Source organism: Drosophila obscura, unplaced genomic scaffold (genome assembly GCF_018151105.1).
Source record: "Drosophila obscura isolate BZ-5 IFL unplaced genomic scaffold, ASM1815110v1 contig_192, whole genome shotgun sequence".
Lineage (NCBI taxonomy): Eukaryota > Metazoa > Arthropoda > Insecta > Diptera > Drosophilidae > Drosophila > Drosophila obscura.
Genome location: NW_024542781.1, coordinates 376,852 through 398,507, shown reverse-complemented (window position 1 = coordinate 398,507; position 21,656 = coordinate 376,852). Strand labels below are relative to the sequence as shown.

Genomic DNA, 21,656 nt, shown 5'->3' with positions numbered 1-21,656 from the left:
CTGTTCCACTGTGCACCGAGTGACGTGCGACTGCATGGAGTCAGAGCCAGAGTCGAGTCTGATTTCTGATGCTGGCTGCCTGCTGAGCGATGGCCGTCACTCAGCTGGTTGACTTGAAATCAAAACTGTAGCAAAATTGTTTGCGAGCAGACTCTATGGTGTTGCATTTGCTGTTGTTGTTGTTGTTACTGTTGTTGCAATTGGCGTGGCAGACGCTGGGGCTGCACGCAGCCGGTGTTAGATGCTGCTGCTGCGGCTGCTGCTACTGCTACTGCTACTGCTACAGATGGGGGCTGCTGCTCCAATAAAACTGAGTTGCATGCAACGTCTAGTAATTAGTCTTTACAGCAGCGTGTTGCAAGGCGCTGCATCACCTGCCAACGATTCGCGTCTCCGTCGACAATTATCCATGTGAAGGATACGCCGTGCTCTCCCTGACTCTCGTCCTTATTGCAGTGTTGTGTTTTCTTCCAAATTAAAAAGAAAATAAAATTAAAAAACTATCAGTGACAAAATGCTGCCCTACCTTGCTGCCAGCTGTCTGCTGCTGGCTCTGAGTGGCCTGCAGCCAGCGACTGCAGCCATCCACAAGCGCAGCGGTGCCAACTCCCTGGGTGGGGAGTCTGCGAGCCACTCCCACGCCCAGTCAAAGCCCGCGCCCAGTCCGGCAGGGAGCGTCGAGAACACGGACCTCTTGGATAAACTAAGCTGGAAGTGCGCCAACAATGCGAGCTGTCTGTATGGCGTGGCCAATGGGATCATGGCCTCCTACCAGCTGGGCGAAACCATCAAGCTGGGACTCTTCGACCTCGTCAGGCTGCCCGACCTGGACGCAACGCACAAGCACAAGTGGGGCACGGGCCGAGGCCTGGCCAGCTTCATGGACTTTGTCAGTGGCAATGCCGTTCGGGTGCCCGTTGGCCCCATGGTGTTTAGTGTGCAGCGTTCGGAGGAGGACAGTGATTACATAGAGGTGGCGCTCCTAAAGAAGGCCTCCAGCGGCACAGGTAATGAACGACAGGGACCCAATCAGCGCTTGACATATGCACACATGTCTGACAGCCAAACAGCCCAAATTCAGCAACGTTCGAGTCCGGAGAGGCATCAGCAGCTGCTCCTTGGCACTTGGCATGCAGCCCGCACTCCCGCAGGCCCCCACAGGCAACATATGTCACAACACTTTAGACTTCCGACCCGCAGGGTCTGGGCATGAGTTAAAAACTTGGCAGGAATCTCGATTCCATTGCCTGCTGCATATCAATGACATTGGCAGCACAAACTCCCATTATTTATCCTCATTTAATCCGACGTTCGATACACATCGGACTCTCCCATCAATCATATCACATCCCATCACATCCCAGAACAAGCTAATGCAGTCCCGTCCTCTGTCCTCTATCCTTTGTCCCAATATTACGTATACGTCCCATAGCCATTACGGCCATAAAGCATAAAACGTGTCTTGTTTTCTCAAATCCAACTATAGGACGGCTGCAGGGCAACGGCGGTGGAGGCCTGCTTGGCGGCGGAGGAGGCGGGGGCCTCCTTGGCGGCAGCGGTATTGGAGGTGGCGGTGGCGGCGGCGGCGGCCTACTGGGTGGAGGAGGTGGGGACAACGGAGGTGGCGGCGGACCCTTGCGCCGACGACATCAGCACCAGGACAAGAAGCAGTTCCAGATGCTCATACCCATGTACCTGGCAGCGACAACATTTGGCTGGACAATGGTGGCCGCCAAGGCGGTGGGCCTGCTCACGCTGAAGGCTCTCATCCTATCCAAAATCGCGTTTGTCGTGGCCGCCATAGTCCTGATCAAGAAGCTGATGGATAATGCCAGCGAAAAGTGAGTCTACCCATTGGTTAACAAATCTATTTACCGACTGTGATTCTGGCTGTGATTTCGCTAGGATGATGTATCAGTTCCCGGAGCAGACGCCCTACATGATGCCCTATGGAATGGACTATGGTGGACTGCATGGCGGCGATATCTCCCCAGAGATGTACCCAGGCTCGCTCCATCATCTGGCAATGGCCGGCGGCGGCCAATTGTCCGGTCATCCTGGCCATCCTGGCCTGGAAAACCTCAGCGCCGAGAGTCATCTGCACTCACAGGTCTCCAGCGATGGGAGCAACCATACCCAGGTGCTGGCAGCTCTGGGCGGTCTCGGCGGCCTGGGCCATAAAATCAAACGTGAGGACTCTTGGATGGCGAAGAGTAAGTGTAAGTTGATGCAGCCCTCTCGTTTTTCCAGATAGCCATGGGTATGGGTTGGGGTAAGTGGTCGCGGCGCCTTGCCAGATATCGTGGGCGACGGCGACGTCCAGCCTCCTCCAGCTCCTCACTCGTTAGCATGAACACTTTCAATGTGCTGGCAGAAGCTGCTGTTGCGGCCGAGGCCAGCATAGAGGACGACTATGAGGATGATGATGATGACTGAGCAGTGTATTTATATCTTTGATTTGCTTCTTGTCACGCACACTTGCGGTATTTGGGCTGGTCTCCAAAGCACTCTCTCTAGGGGATCACTAAGTCAAAGCACAAACATTTTCCGCCGAGAATTTAATGGCTGAAATGCGTCATTCACATTTCCCCAGTACATGGTTTTGGCTATATTTCAACTTGCCGCAAAATTTAAGTCGAGTTTTTCCACTGAGAATTGCATACTTTTGGAGCGATTGAGGTATTCAATGCGTCTCGTCACCCGAGTCTCTTCTTCGCTACTTCGCATACCGAGAACAGAAAGTGTTAGACACGTTTATTCAAATAAACAGAAGCACACTCACACTTCAATGGGAATTGTCATAGAATTAAGTCTACAAATGTGCAGTGTGTACGCACTGGCCGTGTGTGTGCCTGTGCGCCAGTCGTTGCATATTTCTTAGCTGACAGAAAATCTAAATTGAACATAAATAATGGAGGAAACTGAACGCTGCTCAACCATAATACTATTTAACTCTTAAGAGTTTCTAGGTGTGTCACTAACAAACCAACTCGGGGAACATAATCCACCTGGGCACGCCCTGATATATTGCATTCTTTTCCTCTTGCATTTGCACTCAAGTAAACAGCAAAACTGTGATTAATGAACCCATCATCTGTGTTGCAGCCACTCCAGCCAGGCGGCCACTCATCTACAACTACGTGCAGCCGCATATGCCCTACTACCGCTCCTGAGGCGATGATTAGGCAATTAGTGCAGCTACTGGCACAAGCCCGCCCCAATGCCCGCTACCAAAGACCGTAGACGCGTCGACGAGGAGGCGTAAAAGAGGAGGTGGTGTAGAGGTTGTTCTGCTGCCATAGGAAGAACAGCGGACGTGACACGCGAACGCGAAACGTGAGGGCCCGGCCCGGCCACGTGGAGTGCTTTAGGCTGCTTTTAATTTAATGAGCTTATTTATTGTTATTATTTATTGAATTGTTCTTAATTAAGTGAAACCTAGCGCACACATTTAGTCTAGTTCAATGTCTCTGTAATTAGCAATCAAATGCTACAAAAACTACAAAAAAACGGTATTAAATAATTGAGCACAAAGTTGTTCAGAAATTATAATGATTCGGGTATGTTTTTTATTTATGCAATAAATATCATTAATATTAATAAATAAATACGTTAAATGTAAGTATAAATAAATTACAAATGAGAGAATGAGCATCATTGAGAAAACACACAGGGGGAAAGTTTGCGAAAAGAGAGTGAAGAAAGAGCGTAATTCTGCAAAAGGAAGATAGAAAGTAGAGAAAGCCGAAGCTGCCTGTCGAACACAGAATGAGTCAAAGAGAAGCATAGATGGAGAGAAAGACAGATAAAGAGAGAGCGAGACGAGAGCTTGATACAAGTTTCCCTAAGCCACCAGGAATGTGTTGTTGTTGTTAAGCAGAAAACCCAATTTAGTTCATTCCTGATCCAATAACATAAATAACAAGTTAATTGCACTTGAGCCAGTTTTATTGCGCCACCTTGGCCGGCTGCTGGGCGCTGTAGGCCATGTCCTGGGCGTGCGATTCCTGCTGATGCTGCATCTCTTTGGCCAGAATATCGGCCGGCACATCCACCAGTCCCTCGACGAAGCCATCGAAGGCACGCGCCCAGCCCGAGCTGTAGCTGTCGTGGTGCGAGGGCACCTCGACAATCGTCTTCTTGCTGGAGAGGAGCTTCTTCAGCGATATAATGACGGCCAGCAGCAGGGCAATCTTTGACACAATTAGAGCCTTTCCGGCGAGCAGGAAGAGACCCTTGAGCAGCAGGGCGCCGACCATGCCCGTCTTGGCCGCCATCATCATGAGCATGGGACCCATGTTCTTCATCTTGCCGCGACCCTCCTGTAGCGCCTCCAGGGGCCGCACGGAGACGCCGATGTTGAGGCTGCCCTCCGGATCGCTGTTCATCACAAAGTCGGCATTGTCCGTGAACTTATAGCGCAGCGAACGTGACCGGATGTATTTCCACATTTTGTTTGCCATCAGCAGGGCAAAGGTCTCCTCATCGGAGCCCATGGAACGTGCCAGCAGCTGGTTGACCTCCGGGTCATCTGGTACCATTGAGATGTTCCTGCGGATGCGGACAATACAGCTGATGGCCAAAGTCCCCCTCCCACCCACTTACCAGTTCTCCGTGACCTTCACTCGGTCGCCCAGGTCCAGGCGAGTATTCAGGTACAGGTGATTCATAACAATGGACATCTTGATCATCCTGCAGGCACGGTCATCCTCTTGCCTGCAGTTCTGCTTCAGCTTGGCCAGCAGAAAGTCCTCGATGTTCCGCCGCTCGTCGTCGGTTATCTGGAATAAGCGGAAATGGAGCTTAGCACGGGGCGAGGGACAATGGATGGAGCTCAGTTGGCCTGCAGGCTATCTTGTGACTGTCATTCCAGGGACAGAAGGAGATGAAATTCGGATAAGGCAAAATGGTCACCACACTGACTTTAGCTTTGCTTTCTGTTTTGGGGGACAAAACTTGTATCCTTGTCACTGGCAATTAATGCCGAATGTTATCGCGGAGCTTTGCTGGACCTTACCGTGAGGGTGCCATCCCTTCGCTTGCTGCCTCTGGCCGAGACGAGGACGAGGAAGAACGCCAGCAGCGTGCAGACCTTTACTGTTTGCATGGCTCAATGTTTTCTCTGTCTCTTGTTTTGTTTTTTGTTGTTTTGGGTTGTTTTGGGTTGTTTTGGGTTGGATGTTGTTCTTTGTTTTCGGATAGCACTAGAGTCGTCGGCCACTTATTGCCTGCACATATAGTCGCTTTTGGTATATCCTGGCTTTATCCTTTCGGCACTGAAACACACAAACACACACTCTCACAACGCCCGCGTCTACGCTCTGCTCTGCTTTAATGTCACGCCGTCTGCTCTGCTGCTGTCTCTGCTGACATCGTCGTCTTGATAGCAAAACCTAATGCGAATTTTCCGCCAGTGACTTCGATTTTATATGAAAAGCGGCCAAAAGCATTGCAAACACAATACGGGCCTCTGCCGCAGCCAGCCAGCTCTACCAGCGACGCTGGCGTTTGTGTTTGCTGCCTGGAACTGGTCCCGTCCACCAAAAGACGAGAGTGCCTTAGCATCATCCGTAGCTGGAGCCACCAGCCACCAGCCCACAGACCATGGACCATGGACCACGGACCAATGGACGGACTCGTTTGGCCAGTTTCGGGAAATGCTCCCCAACTTCTGGGAAGCTGCTACTTTATGGCCTTGTCTCTGAACCTCTTGCAGCACGGCACTGGCCCAGACCTAGGCCACATCTGAGTTTGTTTTTCTCGACGACAAGTTCTCTTCTGCTTTTGTTGTCTTTGCAGCGTGGGTCGCCAAGAAAAACAAAGCCAGCTGAAAGTAAACTTCAGACCTAATTCCCAACAACAAAAACGGCCAATTTTCCCACACTGCGAGACAAAGTCAGCGGTAAGTCGGCAGGGAAAACCAGACTGCAATTGACGACACGCATGCAAACATGGAAACTTTTTAGTTGCTCCAATTAGTCAAAGGTTCTCCTCTCCATTCCACGGAAAACAGAGCGCAAGACAGTGGCGCAGCAGGAGGGCGAGAAGTCCTAAATATATTTCAAATTCAGCCATTAAAAATTACTTTAAAATCGTTAAAGCTAAATCGAGTCCCTCCCTCGCCTGCTGATAGCCATTTACTGCCCGTAATCTGTTCAGACTGATAATTGCATAGTTTGACCCCCTCAATGCACCACTGCTGCTACTCTGCAAATTGATAGCAACAAAGGGGAAGGGGCCGGAGGAGTCTGGATATTCTCGTGTTATTTTTCCCATGGCTCTGTAGCCACCCACGACGCTGGGACCGCCCTTTCTCGTTACCAATTTCACTCTGCCACATGCGAGGCGAGGCGAGCCCCGTTATTGCCACAGCGGGCAGCGTGCACAAACGCCTTTTGCTTTCAGCCGGCAAAGATTAAGCGTAAAGAGGAAATAATATATGGCACTTATTACATTTTCCACAATCGCCAGCGAGAAAGGGCGTAACGTCGCGGCACCCCAACAGGTGCCCCCTGCGCAGGCCATTTATCGAGCAAATTTCATCAATTTACCTGCCAAGACCACAGAGTTATTGCACACAACGAAAATTGGCGGTCAGCCGCTGGAGGTGTTTAATTTTCCGCAGTGCTGGAAGTAGGCTACACTGGACGGTGCTCGATAAAAGTGGGACGACAAGCCACGAAAGTGGGCAGTGGGGCGCACAAACCGCTATGCGATCTGTCCATAAACCGTTGCCTGTGCTGCACTGCGCTGCTCTCCTGGCCACATGTGCCCCGGCCCCCGATCGTTGTATCTTTTTTCTGTGTGTGTGTGTGTTTTTTTTTTGTATCTTTGTGAGGCTCAAAAATCAAACCGCACCAAAATCACAAATACGTCCGCCCAATCCAGTTGCCGCAACCACTTCTCCTTCTCTGTGCCGCCTGCTCTGGCCACAGCCAGAGTCATAACAATTTCTCAAGTGAGCCGCCTGCCTGCCTGCCGGCCACCGGGGCGCTTTCTTTTGGAAAATGTGGTCCAGTCGACTCCTCCGACGGTGTCGACGATTGCGGAGCGTTGACAACGTCAGACAGTGGCAGCCAGCAGCCCGCCATTACCCCTACATTGGTTTTGGTTTTGGCATTGGCATTGACTTTGAACTACCAGCGCTAAAGTTGGCCAAGCCTGAGCAGCTGGCGCGAGAGGAGCTCGATTAATATCACAATGTTAAAGGAAAGTTCCACTAGAATTAATAATAAGAGTCACTTTGTGTCCTATAAACTATGCACATCTATTTTCAAATACTTTATTGTCAACATATTTATCAGTACAGACATCATCGATATATACAGAAACGTTGGAGCAACCCTCGCGTGGCCAAAGCAAAACCAAAATACAACAAAAAAAACACGCCAGTCCACTTTTCCACAGTTTTCTCGCCTCGGCATTTCATTGCCTTAATTAAAAGCTGCATTTTATTTGTAGCAACTTCAAAGCCAGTAAAAGCAGAGCGAGTGCAGAATTTGGAAAAGCATTTCGCAGTGAAATTTTTACCATTAATTAAAAGCCGCCTCCTCCCCCATGCAGCCACCGAGAGTTACCCCACTAGATGCCAGCGATTTTCAATTGAAAGTTTGGTTTTTATTTACAATTAGCGTAATAAATATTCTTATAGGAAAGCAACAAGGCCGAGGGCCAAATAAATAACAACTTGGGGACGGTGGTCCGCTCCACATTTAGCTCTTTTGCGCCTGCTGCTGTTGGGGCTCGGCGGCAATGTCCTTGCCGGTGTTGCGTCCGTAGTAGCCGTTGTAGGCTGCCACATGAGGATCGCCGAAGCTGACGGAGTTTCCGCCCACCTGCTGCTGCTGCTGCTGCTGCTGCTCCTGGCCCTGGTAGCTCTTGCTGTAGTAATCAGTGTAGGGCTTTGCGAAGCTCGGCTCCTGGCGATAGGGGAAGGATCCGGGGGCGCCGTGGCCGCCACCCTCGAAGTGCTCATGGTGATGGTAGTACGTGGCCGCACCGACTCCCTGTGGCGTGTACTCGGGGAAAGTGTTCTTGCTGCCGAAGAGGCCGGACAGGCCGCCGCCGAAGGCGCCGCCAACGCCGCCTGGTGGCCGGCAAAGTTTGAAGTATGCGAAGAGGCCGGGCAGAATGATGGCAGCCAGGCCGAGGATCTTCTTGAGACCAGCAATGCCCAGAATGAAGGGCAGGAAAAGGAGCAGCTTCAGCTTGAAGATCTTCAGCACCAACAGCAGGGGAATAATCATCTTCTTCAGCTTCTTGCGGGCTGCACGGGAAAGAGGCAAAAAAAGGGTCGAAAAAGTTGATTAGCGGCCCGCAGTCAGCATTAATATTTAATGTCTTTGAGGACTTACAGAAGGCACCCGCCCGCTTGTTCTCAATGACATCCAGTTCATCATCAATGTCGTTGCCAATGAAGCGGGCCTCGTAGCGGCCTGCCTCGGTCAGCTCCTCGGGCCACTCAACCTCCAGAGCCGTGGACTTGATGAACCTGTAGCGAGAGGATGGACGTGCCAGAGAATGAGAATTTGCATTTTCATAAAAATCTCATATTTTATGCATAAACTTTGGGGCGACTTTGACGGGCGACCCAAATTAATTTGCATCCGGCACGAGCCGCAGTCATTTGGTTAATTGTGACAGCTTACCGTTCGGCCCGACGGAGGGCAAATTTCACCAGCAGATTCCAGTCGTCATCCTCGCCACGCGGCTCCTCGGAGTACTCGAAGGGCTCCTGCAGCAGCGAACGCTGCTGGGTCTCGGGCAGACGCACGACGCGAGCAAAGTCCGAGAGGCTGTGAAAGCGAGTTGGGTTGGGTGTTTAGTCAATCTTCAATCGGCTAGAGAGTGAATCAGCCAAGACTGTCCATCCTTACCGGTACTGATCTCGGAAGAAAATCTCATCGAACGTATTGAGGGCCTGGGTCTTGAAGCACTCGGAGAGATCGCCGCCCAGGCAGTTGCCGTTGGTGCGCGCCAGATACGGATCGTTGTCGTTGCCTCCCAGACCAAAGATGCTCAAAATGGAGGAGCGACCACGCTCTTCACCCACTCCAGCTGGACCAGTCTGCTGCTGCTGCTGCTGGCTGCGGCTGCTGCTGGAACTGCAGCGTCTGTGGCTGCTGCTGGATTTGCTGTTGTTGCTGCGGCTGCGGCGCATACACCTGCTGGATGTTGTTCGAAGACTGTTGGTCGGGCAGGCGGAGACCTTCGCCGGCCACCAGGCCCATGCCGACTGCACCGACTATGGCCAGCAAGGCGAGAGCTCTCATTGCCATGGCTGAAAGCAGGAGAAGAAACAGTTTTAGACACGTCCGTTGGCTCCAAGCCTACATTAATTGTTGTTGACGTCTCCTCAGCCGATGTACAAACAATTTTCGTTCGTTTAATTGACACTGAACCGGTAAGAGCGTCAGCCGAAGTTTTCTCTATCACTCTCAACGTTCGATTATGTTCGACTCTTCGATTTTGTCACGCGACGCCAAAGAAACAGCTCGAAAACCTGACTCATTTTTTTTTTTTGGCAACTTTTACACTCTGGCTAACTGGCAGATGCTCAGTGGCTTAATGGAACCCACTCACAACTGACACACTTCTCATGGGCTCATGGCTCATCACTAGTGCAGCTGCGGGCCAGCCTCTGCAATTAGCCTCTGCTAACGCTAACGCTAACGCTTACGCTTAGACGTAATAACTCTCGCTTTCAGCTCACGCCGTTCGAGCAGCTGCTTACCGTAAAGCTGCCACAAATTTCTCGCACTGAGCTTTCTGTGGCCGAAAACACACAAAAATACAATGCGAGCACAGAGGAAAGCCACAAAAAGCCGACACACAGATGTAAGTTGGGGTTCGTGACGAGCACCCAAAGTGAAATGCAGGCCAAACCGGTTCGGTTCGGTTTGGTCGCTTAACCCTTTGGCAGCAATGAGGCGGCAAATGCACGTAATTGAATTTTGTGCGAAAACCCATAAACAGCGGACCTAATGTGCTTTAAAAAGGTCTGCAAAAGTTTTGGTCAGGCAGTCAATGCATTAAACCGTGCTTAATGTGATGCTCTTCTGATGCGGACCGACAGTGGGCTCAATTGGGTTTATTTGCGACTAATTTTATGTGGAATTCGGCAAGACAATTTTCTACATTGCATTGAATACCCATGTCGCCTTTTACCGCTATTATTAACGATTCTAAATATTTGTATGGCTACATTTCTGCCAATAGCTTTAGTCCCTCATATGTACCCCATCGATAGATTCACTGCCCACTGTCGCCTGACGCCAACTGAATTCAAACACGAATCAGTTCGTTATGCTCCAGGGGCTCCTCTGGCGCCTAGTCTCGTTTGCATTCCTTTCGCTTCTCCATGTTGGTGGTGTTGGTGGGGGGATGGCTGCATGCCACGAGTTTTGCGATTCGCACTCATCAGTGTGCCGATTGTTCGTCAATTTGAATGTGGCTTGGGTCGCATTGGTGGCTGTTCGAAGGGTCAGGTCATCTCCACATCTAATGTGGGTAAACCACATAAAAGCCATAACCTTTGTGTTCGTTTTTCCAAGCAATTCCAAACGATGAAAAAATTCTTCTTGATTTCTTGAAATTTCCTGCCCCATATATTTGGCACCAAACTCTTATTTGATACTGATAAATTGATGTCAGTATGCTGTGAGTATAATTAAACAGCTGCTGGAACTAGTATACCCATGAGGAAATTAGTGCCGTTAGGGAAACTTTTAATGTTGCAACTTTTGCGAGAACATTTCTGGTGATTAAATTAGATTTGTGTAGCCAGAGGAAGCGTTTCCGGACGAGGTTCGGAGACGCCTACAAATGGCATTTCTACATGAGTTTTACTTTAATTTTTTTGGCAACTAAAAGTATGCAATACTTTTTTAATGCTCATGTCAAGTCCGTGTCTGTGTCGTGTATTAACTACACAGTTAACCAATCCTAACTAATCTCTCCTAATGCCGTGATTAAATTTAATCAGATATCTAAACATATTAATGGGGGTATCCACCCAAGGGCTAGCTGAGGGATACAACTGAATTTTTATTGCCCGATTCGCGGAGAGGCGAGTGGCTGAGTGGCTGAGCTATTGAATTAATTAATTATTCATGGCCATATTTTCTTCAGTCAATGTACTGCGAATGCGGTGTTGAAAGTGAGTCCAAATTTTGGTCAGTGTGTCGTGTTTGTTTTATTTGTTTGGCTTTCGAATTTGCATTTGCCATCGAAGGTCAATGAAATGTGGACGGGTATTACAGCACCAAATGAACGATATATGGAAACGATGGCTTCACCGGCTTCCAGATAAATACAGCTCACGGGCACAACTGTATGACCGCTTTAAATTGGTATTAATAACATATTCCACTGCCATTTCATCTTGACTTATTACGCAACGTCTGACAGTTCATTTTCACTTCACTTCACTTGGCTGTTTGCCGTTTTCACTGGCTTCTTTTGCTGTTTACCTTTTGCTGTTTCCTATAGGAGCTTGAGGGTGTTTTTGTTTGGTTTATCCTTAACGGCTGACTTAAAGCGACTTTGCCTTTCTGCTGGCTTACAAGCGACTGTGCCGTGGCTGTTGGCCGGCAAAGATTTTATATGAAATGCGAGAAGTAGCAGAGGAGAGCAATCGCAATAGCAGCAGCAGCAGCACTGGCAACAGGCAACAAGACAACGCACAAAAAAAGAAGTCAACAGACAATGGCCCAGACGCGTCGTCGGTTCCAGCCCACAATGATGATGGTTGAGAGGCAGAGGAGTCCGCGCGATCAACACGCTCGAGCTTGAGGTAGGTTGGGGGTCGAGATACCCGATCAGTCGAGGGCCTGTAGGTAGTGCGACGTCAACGACTTGTGTCCGGCTGGTTGCGGCTGGAGCGCTCGTGTGCCTTGAGAAAACCCCAAAAATTATTGTGGCGCACGTCGAGGCCTTGGCTTTAATTTGAGTTTGCTTTAAAGAGACAACACCTCGCCGCTCTACGGGTGACTCATCCACACATGGCTCGGCGGGAAAAGGTACGTCACTTGGAGCCCGGGGATTATGTAACTTTCGACTGATTGCCACACAGGCAATGATTGCTTTTACTGCGCTCCGTTTTGCTGAACTGGTTTGCAAATGCCCACAAAGGGGGGCGCCACAAACATTGCCAAAAGTCATGGCAAATGTGAACAAACTATGCAAATGGCTGCATCAGCACACAAGTGTCTGTGTGTGCCCCATTTGGCCGAACGCTGGGGAAGTTCGTGGCTATTGTGACAGTGGAGAGTATCGTGGCGAGGCGTGGCATGGCGTGATTGCCGGTGGGAGCTGCTGCACTGCTACTTGCAACCGGGGAAAAGCCCCGAAACTCGAAACATTACTGAGGATTTTCCCACTGCGACGCTGTTGCAATCTCCGCTTCTGAGATTGCCGTTCCTCCAATTCCCGTACCGACCACAATCGAGCGCTATGCGGAAATGGTTCAGCATGTCGGTGGGCCAGTGGGCATGGCTCAGCTCCTCGACTGTCAAGTGTTGTGCTTGTGACACAGACCGACAATGGAACTGCGTCGTGGGACCCCTGTCAATCCACTTAGCACTCAGCCCCAATGCAAATGCATTGCACAATTGGAAATTTAAAATTGGAATTGCATTCTCCACTTGCCCTTCAAAGCACTTTTCCAGCGGGAAGACAAATCTGATGAAAGTGCGATGAATACTCGTATTTTCAATCAGTCGAAAGCGTACTCCATTGAGCAGTTCTTCTGCCAAAGACCACCACCAGAGACAATTGGCTAATTAGCTTACTGGCCGATCCCGTAAGCAGAAATTAAATGCAATTTCAGTCGGTCATACCACCGGCTAATTGAAATCAATTGGACTGATACAATAATAATGAATTTACGCAGCAGGGAAATTAAGTTGCATTTTCAGGGGATGCCAAGGGCGTACCCAAGGGCGTGGCCACACCTTTAGCATATTTGTTGGAAAAAAATATAATTTTTATTTGATTTTAGGTATTGGTTACGGGGCATTTTAAGCCATTTTCGAATTTAATATTATTAGCATTTTAAAGGGCTTAACACTTTGCAAAAATGTTTCGAAAACAATTTGAGTAAAATAAATGCAAAACAAACTTTATTGTTGGAATTAATTATGCAACCAGGAAACGCTGTTGGAAATAATCAAATTGTGCACCAAATGAAAACAATAAAATGCTAAGCCGCCTCAAGTAATTTCATATATAATGAATTATCAATTGAATCCCATCAGAACGAATGGAGTGGTGAGTCAGGGCCATTGAAGCTAATCGCATCCTCAACTTATATTAAATCAATTAATAATGAATATTACATTGTATTTGGAAGATTAATCTATTTATTGCTGTCTCACAACAGACTCTCCCCCCTTTGATTTCCTTGAGTAGTGCTAGTGGAAAGGACAACGAACGGCCGCTCAATTTATCAAATTGTCTTGATGGTACAACATAACTTTATTGGTTATTTATAAATAATGCTCTGAACAACTTTCGATGACTACTTGGATAACAACAACAGAATATATTATTAAAAATAAATAGGTAAACATTAAGTTAAGGCTATAAATAAATAAATAAATAAATACTATTCGAAATTCCTCTAAATGGCTAAATAAAACAGCATCATTCGTTGATAGGCGCCCGTGCTAATTAAACAACTAAAAAGTTTTCTATTTACAGCATGTTAATCGAGTTCCCCTACCCACTTCCCAATCCTCTTCGACCCTACCAAAACCCAAAACCCCAACCGCGCTCCACTCTGGGGGCGTCTGCTGACAGCTGCCTCCGTTGGAGCGTCTAACGAACTTGTATATGGCTAGGCTATCTAAAGTACGATTTGCATAATTACAGCTCGAGTCCCCAGACTTCAGTCATCAGACATCAGACATTAGACGGCCTGACGTGACTTTGCGAACTTTTGCTGTCATTGTTCCGCCCATCCTGGTTGCTGGATGCTGGATGCTCGATGTTGCTCCTCGTCTACGTCAGTTTACGGGCCTGAACCAATTTGTTAATGTCGTTGTAGGTGGAAAGCATAGCTGGATTCTCGAAATCCTTGAATTCCTTGCACTTGACAAACGACTGCTCGCAGTCGACGCCGTCCTGTCCGTCCTTGGCCGCCCGCATGTATTTGAAGAAGCGCAGGATGTCCGGATTATCGGAGGTGGGCTTGCGCAGCTCGTTTAGTTCCCTGAACCAAAACGGAAGTACCATAAGTTTGGTCGAGATTAATGGATGAATTCATTTCGCAGCATACTTTCAGGCCGTGGCCGTACTCACCGACTCAGCTGCGCGGACACCAGATTGCTGTATGGGGCATACTTCGCGGGGTTCGAGTACATCAGACAGATGAGCTTCTCGCGGCAGGTCTCGTTCGCCGAGTTCAGCTTGAGCTGGGCAAACACCGAGTCCAGCCGCGACAGCAACGGACTGTAGAAGGGGTCGTAGTTGGACAGCAGCAGCGACGAGTTGGGCACCTTCTGGAAGCTCTGGAACGTGTTCATTACCGCCGGGGCTGGCTTCCTGGTCATGCCGGGTGCCGCTCCCGCTGCACTCGACGACCCCGACAGACTCTGTGAGTTCTTGAAGGAGGCGGCTCCAATGCTCTGCAGCGCATTGAGGTAGGTGTCCTGCATCATCTGCTGGCCGCCATAGCGGGAAAGCGTCGCCTGGTTGATTGAGTTGCCATTAAAGTTGGCGTACTGGGCCTGCTGCTGGGAGGCCTCTGTGGAGCGTAATTAAAATGTTGCTTAGTTGTTGATTTATTGCTCATTTAATTAGGGGAAAAAAATCACAGCACAACTGCCACCCACCTGCATTGTATTCGTAGGCTCCAGCCGATTTTGGTGTCGTCGGCCAAGCTGAATTTGCTGTCGTCGTCAAAGTTCAGAGAGTTGTCTCGGAAGTCCAGTTCCTGCGGCGGCTCCATGGGCCGGACAAACAACGGCACGGAGCTGGCAGAGCCGGACGTAATGCCTGGTCCGAGTTTAAATTTGAAATCCCCTGCTTTGTCCTGGGTAAAATTCAAGCCAACTTACCCTTTCCAATCAGCCGGGTGACGCTGCTAACGATGGTCGGCAAGAACAGGGCAAGCACCACGCTCTTCAGCACCTGTAATCCCATGTAGATTGGCCACATTACTTTCTTCAGGCCTGAAATTTAAAAATGGTAGATATTTATAATGAATTTCAGTCTTTCGTTGACTGCTTACCGCTGAAGAACAGAAGCCGGGCGCTCTCAAAAGCCCGTGGGACATTGAGCTCCACATTGGTGTCTTCCAGAATGCTCCGTGTGCTGCGCTGTCCCTTGGTCGAATGAGCACTCGTGCGATTCTGTTGCAGAGCAAACACCAGGCCGGGGGCGGGCTCGTATTTGCCTTGACTGAAAAACTGTTCCACATATTCCATGAGCAGATCTTCCAGGCCCTTCAGCTCAGACTGTAGAGTTTCGGAGCTGTTGCCCGGTGGACCCTGCTCCACATTGCCCACAGAAACACTCTTGGGCTCGACTACACTGGCAGGAGTCGCCTCTGCTGTCTCTGGTCGATGCTTGAAGTTTCGCCGCCTCATGGCCACCGTTAGGCGAAGGTCACTCTCGCTCTCCGCGGGCTGGAAGACGCGATATTGTCCCGTCTTTGTGAAAACATTGCGGGATATGAACTCTGGGCTTATGTCGATGGGGAGAATGGGTCGAAATGTGTTGTCATCGTTGCGGGGCGCACCAGCCATCGTGGTCAGGGGCTGGCTATAGGGCGCGTTCAAGTTAGACGCTGTCGCTTCCGAAGCTTGTGCGGCAACCAGCCAGAGATGACACAGCAACAGAACGCAACAAAACAGCTGGCTGCAGCGTCGTTTTCTGTGGCTGTTTGCTTTTAATTTCGCGTGGCGGCTACCTGCTCCGAGGATGGCTTGGCTCAACATTTCCATTATCCTTGCGGTTACTGCACTTGCATGCCACAACACACGTTGCTCTCTGCACCCCGGACGCAGCGCAGTGTCTCTGGAATGAAGAATGGCGCCATTAAAATGCTTTATTTCCCGTGTTTGAGTAGATTGGGGACCAGCTCAGTGCCAGTGCCAGTGCCAGTGCATGGCACACGAATAAATAACCTTTTGGCACGTGACAGGAAACCAAACGATGTGACCTTGTCGAGTGCCGTTTACTCGTAGAATGTACATATACATATGTACTGGGGGCAGTTACTCCTACAACAGGTACAGCTTTTTCCATTCACTCCTCCTGGCCCCAGCGAATCCCCGTTTTATGGCACTGCCAACTCGCTAATCAGCCTGGCGAAAACAAATGATTTGCTGTTGCCAATTTGACGGGTGTCTCAATTTAAGGGCGCGTGCCCGCCCTCCAAGCACCACAGTCGTCTCTTAGCCACACAATGCACGTCGCCAACTTTTTATTTACCTTTGCCAGGCTGCGTTGTTTGACACGCCATTCACGCCCAGCCCCCCACAGACAGAAAGACAGGCAGTCAGGCAGGCAGTCAGTCAGACTGAGGCTTTGCTCTGGGGAAAAGTGAAAATGTACACAGTTTTGTTTGTGTTTACACACATCCCAACCATTTCAGCGGAGCTGAGCTGCTCTTGTCGAACATCAGGCGCAGCTCTGGCACTGGTACTGGCGTTGGCGTTGGCGCCCAGATCACGTTATTTTCGTGTTGCATTTTCACTTTCGTTTTCACAAACGAACAGCGCCAAGTAGGTCCACAAACGAATGCCTTGCAAGAAGACTATTACAGAACTCAGTTTGTTAGCTTCATCGCCGCAAATTGCGCCAAACAATTGCACACACAACACACAGCACACAGCGCGAAGCCAACTTCTTGTTTGCGTTTGTTCAGCGGCGAAGCCGAACAATTTGCGGCGCTGCGGCTGCAGCTGACAGTAAATACATGTTGGCTAATAACACATGCTTGGCAGCGCAATTAAGGAATGCTTCAGTCGGGCAGCACAGTAAAAACACTTCCGGTTTCGCTGAGAACTAGACAGGAAACTCCCTAAATACTGCAAGAACTTAAATCAGCAATCGATAAGAGATGCAGCAAAGTCCCGTCCCAAGACACTTATTTAACTAAGACTGAACAAAGTTATCGTGGTCTGCGCTTTGTGGCTTGTAAATGCATTCAAATTGAGACGGGTAGTCCGTTGACTGATTTAACGCTGGCAGCGTTTTAATTGGGACTCGGTTTCCTGTAATCGGATTGCTGCCCCTGGGTGGCCAAACATTTCCATTCACTTTGTCTGTGCAGCGAGTGCATCTCGCTCTTCTTTTGCTCGGCTTCTTATATAAACAGACAGTAAGCCAGGAACCCTCCGTAGTAATGGAAACATAAATACCATTGCTTGGCCATTTTGGGGCATCATTTATCATTTCATTTTATCTCATTCGTCTGCTTAGTTGGAAATTCTGTTATGCAGCTGTTCTTGAGCTGTCCAAATAGTTTACAAAAATATTCAGTGTGCTGATGTGAATTTAATGCCATCCCGTGTGGGCAGTCCCAAATGCTTTCGTTGCATTAATTATTTGGGTGCTTCGCTTCAGGGCCATGGATACCATACCATACCATACCGCTCTATGCAAATTAGTTTCAACAATTACAATTAGAACTTGAAATTGCCTCTGCTTAAAGGCAGCTTCTAATGCACACACATCACGCTGGGAATATTCGAACCGAACCCTTTTGCCCCGCTCTAGACTCCCTCGCCTGGCCCGATTTTAGACAGGTAAAAAGTAGGAATTAGTTATAGTTTGTGCTCGGTCTGCCTTCATGCTCTAATATTCCGCCCTGATATAGTTGAGGCAAACTTTTAGTAGCAGCAGAAGCATTTAATCAGATTTGTTGCTGCCTCTGGCTTGGCTTTTACCATATTATACTCTGGGGGGGGCTGGATTCTGGTCTATTCTGTGCAGCGGCGCTCATCCAAAACGAAGTTTCTCAATTAAGTCGCAAAAGTTTTCAGAGTTCTGACAGCCCGCGCCCATCTGATGTGGTGCGGAGTGATGTCTGGTCTGGAACAAGTGGAGCCCAAGTCTCGTCGCCATCGACACACACACACTCGTTATCCATTAGTTTTATATAAGAGTTGAAAGGTTCATGAGGCTAATAAGCTGACAATCATCATTTGCGACACGCTCGTCCAATGACACCGACACCGCTCTCGACTGCCACCGCCAGCTGTGAAGCCAGCGACAAAGTACAAAAGTTTGACGACGCACGGGCACGGGCAACCAGTTTGAAGTCTCGCGACTTAGACTGTAGAGTGTAGCTGGTTGACAAATGGTGTCCACTAACGGTCAAATGCTGTCATAAACCAGCCGTGGTGGCTGCATCATAGCTGACATAACTGTTCCCTGCGGCCTGAGTCCACACGCAGTCGAGAACAAGTTGGAAATGACCGCAAAACTATAAACTCCAAAGAGAGCAGTGGAGGGGAGGTCTAATCGGTGCGGTGGTCAACATTATGTGGCTTGACAGGTGCAGGCGCACTCAAAGATACGCTTGGACAGCAAAGATTAAAATGAATGAAAATGTATGACTCGCAAGGTCAGCACTGCAATAAGGCCAAATATGTGGAGATAACAAGTTCTTGAAAGCGGGAAAAAATATGACAGAGTGGAGACAGAAGCTAAAGTGGGGTAGAATATATCTTAAATTGAATGAGAGGTCTCGTTTTGAATTAATTAATTTATTGTATTATGTATTTAATTATAATTTTGGATCTGCCTCTTTGGTTTCCTTTAAGTCAAAAATGTAGTCAAAAACATAAAATTGTATGTCTCAAGAGTTTGCTCCGATCCTGAAAGGGCAGTAACTTTCTTTATAATCCCAATCCATTCCACTACGCTCTCTCTCTCTGTCTAATACAAACTAATGTATCCTACGTGAGCCACTTGGCCTGGCTTGCTGGTCTCTCAAGACGTTTTTCGAATGGCTCTTATCGATTTCGAGTAGGACTTTCGATTCGTACTGATCCCTTGTTGCGCCGTTAATGCAATTTCTCTGTGTTACGTCAAACGGAATGATGTTTTCGCCAATTAGCTACCAATTTGGCTGGAATGTACGCGGGCCCATTAGGCGCTGATTGTTTTTCGGGGCGTCGTCGCTACCCTCCGCAGCGGCCACTCACTGAAAATTAAGTGATTTACATGCGTGCCTGGCACTTGTCTGAATATATGTTGAAGTGGCAACAGACCCTGGTATCATATCAGCGATTCGCTGCCATTTCGCTTTTGTTTTAGAAAGTTTCATCTGCGTCATTTGCAGGCAGTCGGCAAGCCATTAAGCCATTTATGTCATTAAATCTGTGCTGTAAACCCAAATTTAAATTGCTTTGAGTTTGCAAATGATGCAATCGCTGTACCCCAGAATGTTCATCAAATTACATTCAATTCACAGGCAATTCAGTGTCAAGCTCAAGTGAGCGGAAAACACATTTTGACATAGCCCTTTACAAGGGCCACGCCCACGCCCACGGAAATTTCCATTCCCACTCCAGAGGCAGGAGATGTCAGAGTTCAGCAAACAAACATCGCCATATGGAAATGCTTGGGGGTTGTAGATGTGAAGATGGGATATGAAATCTGCCTGGATCTGCAGCTGTCGGATATGAGAGCACTCAAACCGGTGGCAGCCAAGAAAGTTGCCGCTTCCCCAGCATCTTCCGCACATCCCGCTGGCGGGATTTTAAAATATTTTGCAGCACTCACCACTGAAATGAAAGTGCGAGTGTGCGAGTGTGGAGCAAATTGCAACTTGCAGCTTGGCAAACAGAGATGACTCTCCAGTGTAGTGTCTGTAGTGCCATCTCGGGGGGAGATTTACTCGACTATCATTTCACTTAGCTGCACCACCAAGCAACCACATTTCCACGGCTCAGTGTCCAGCTCAACGGTAATTAATATGTGGTCTACAGTCCGTTAAAAGGCAGTGATAAATGGGCGAAGCCCTCTTGCCGTATCATTTTCATAATTTTGCAGTTGATTGACTTTCTTGTGGGCTCTGTCCCTGTCCAACGGTATGCACGACACACTCGAATCGCTGCCAGATCGAGGCAAAAAAGAAAGTATCGTAAGCATTTGGCGAGGCGACGTTTTTCGATTGCCGGCTAAGATGAGCTGTTGCGGTCGATTCTCTTTTTGTCAGTTGGGGTAGGCCAGCTGTGGCTTACATAACAGCTCGCATCTGCTAACAATTAATTGCAGAGCGTCCGAGCTTTCTTATTGAGTTGTTCGCTGGTCAGCTTTCCAAGCCCACACAGTGTGAAATAGCGGCTTCGACGATACACAGATACAGCTGCAGATACAGATGAAAACGCAGATGAACAAAGAAATGGCTGCAAAGAGCAACAAACAACAGCCACAACAGCCAACGTGTCGACAGTGAAATGTTAACAACAATTTTCTATTTGTTGTTTAAACATTCTCCCAGCTCGTTGGGCGACAAAAAAACAAAGTAGCTTCATTAATTCATTAATTGTTAACCGAATTAAAGCGCGCTGGGCATATCTCTCCGGGTCCATGATGGATGATTGCCATCACAGTGGGTCATCAATTACAACTCAATTTACCTTCTCGTATAACGCACAGTAATTCCGTGAGGAGTTGCCGCCTAATTGAATTTTTGCATGGACATTTCATCGGCGCAGAACTTTTTCGGATCTGGCACTTTCTTCGCCAGACTTTCGTTTTGTTTCGTTCGTTTCGAAATCGGAATTGCATTCACTGCGGCAGTCAGTCGCCTCTTGGATTTGGCTCGGTGAAAATGCTGACCGTCGACGAAACAAACCCGTTCACTCTTATTCACTTCCTTTTGTCAATGCAATTACTGCGTTTCACTTCACTTTAAGGCACTTGGCGGCGCTTGGGCTTGCGCTTCACTTCCAGGTCGCTGATGCTGGAACAATGGTTCCTGGTTGAAACTATCCCCGTAGTGGCACACGACAATGATTGGTTATTTATTTTGATATTTATTTTAATCAATGGGTCCAACGGAACACTCAGACCGGGCTGGCTCGCTTGCTTTCTCGCGCGTTTGCGTCTGCCGTTCAGCTCTCAACGAATCGGACTGCGGCCCGCTTGTGGCCCGAAAGCCCGAAAGCCAACGGCGGGTGCGATCAACCAGTTTGAGCTTTCTGGTTTCTGGTTGGCGTTGCAGAGAGCGGCTTAAGAGCGCCACATGCCATGACATTGAAGTAGAGGCCATAGCGGGAGCTGGAGCTGGAGCTGTAGCTGGGGCTGGAGCTGAACGCAAAGTAGTAAAGTCGCCGGTTACCGTTGCCTGTCAGTGGCAGCAGCAGCAGGGGTAACAATTTTCTCTTGCTCATGGAAAATTAGTCACTAATGAAAACTCCTTCTCCAGCCAGCAAAATAAATGTAATATGAAAATGTTGTGCTGTGTTGTCGTCGTGAAATTACTTGTCAATTTTGTTCAGGAATATTATAAACAGCGAGAAATACGCTGCATCATGCCGCACAACGAGCGTCACACACTTTGGGAATATATTAGCTTAGCGGCTGGCGGTTACTTAGTCACCTTTGTTAGTCGGTGACTTGGTCCGCGAACTTTCGATTTTGTTTGGCCCCCCAACTGGGAAGACTGGGAAGCGGGGTAAAACTTGACTTGG

At 48.7% G+C, this 21,656-nt stretch overlaps 4 protein-coding genes across 8 annotated transcripts; 1 reads left to right on the top strand and 3 right to left on the bottom strand.

Annotated features, from left to right (window-relative positions):
* Window positions 1-514: 514 nt before the first annotated feature.
* Window positions 515-3,376, top strand: LOC111073012. 2 transcript variants are annotated; one of them, XM_022365126.2, is made up of 4 exons: window positions 515-1,007; window positions 1,487-1,841; window positions 1,906-2,213; window positions 3,106-3,376. In XM_022365126.2, the coding sequence occupies exons 1-4, from the start codon at window positions 515-517 to the stop codon at window positions 3,171-3,173; spliced, it is 1,224 nt and encodes a 407-aa protein (XP_022220818.2). In that variant the 3' UTR covers window positions 3,174-3,376. The 2 variants fall into 2 exon arrangements, with proteins under 2 accessions (XP_022220818.2, XP_022220817.2); XM_022365125.2 differs by having other exon boundaries at window positions 1,906-2,219.
* Window positions 3,377-3,859: 483 nt separating this feature from the next.
* On the bottom strand, window positions 3,860-5,322 carry LOC111073002. Its single transcript, XM_022365107.2, has 3 exons — window positions 5,018-5,322; window positions 4,606-4,781; window positions 3,860-4,551 (listed from the first exon to the last, which is right to left on the bottom strand). The coding sequence occupies exons 1-3, from the start codon at window positions 5,105-5,107 to the stop codon at window positions 3,948-3,950; spliced, it is 870 nt and encodes a 289-aa protein (XP_022220799.1). The 5' UTR covers window positions 5,108-5,322; the 3' UTR covers window positions 3,860-3,947.
* Window positions 5,323-7,601: 2,279 nt separating this feature from the next.
* Window positions 7,602-11,559, bottom strand: LOC111072982. 4 transcript variants are annotated; one of them, XM_041593573.1, is made up of 6 exons: window positions 11,472-11,559; window positions 9,121-9,280; window positions 8,877-9,086; window positions 8,649-8,795; window positions 8,355-8,491; window positions 7,602-8,266 (listed from the first exon to the last, which is right to left on the bottom strand). In XM_041593573.1, exons 2-6 carry the CDS (start codon window positions 9,276-9,278, stop codon window positions 7,713-7,715), a joined length of 1,206 nt encoding a protein of 401 aa, XP_041449507.1. In that variant the 5' UTR covers window positions 9,279-9,280; window positions 11,472-11,559; the 3' UTR covers window positions 7,602-7,712. The 4 variants fall into 4 exon arrangements, with proteins under 4 accessions (XP_041449507.1, XP_022220773.2, XP_022220774.2 ...); XM_022365081.2 differs by having other exon boundaries at window positions 8,877-9,280; XM_022365082.2 differs by lacking the exon at window positions 11,472-11,559 and adding an exon at window positions 9,734-9,815 and having other exon boundaries at window positions 8,877-9,280.
* Window positions 11,560-13,139: 1,580 nt separating this feature from the next.
* Window positions 13,140-21,284, bottom strand: LOC111072957. Its single transcript, XM_022365046.2, is given in 7 exon segments — window positions 13,140-14,212; window positions 14,302-14,746; window positions 14,835-14,868; window positions 14,870-14,997; window positions 15,060-15,173; window positions 15,233-16,020; window positions 20,601-21,284. Coding segments are annotated over 6 exon segments (1,647 nt in total). The 5' UTR covers window positions 15,948-16,020; window positions 20,601-21,284; the 3' UTR covers window positions 13,140-14,001.
* Between the last annotated feature and the right edge of the window lie 372 nt (window positions 21,285-21,656).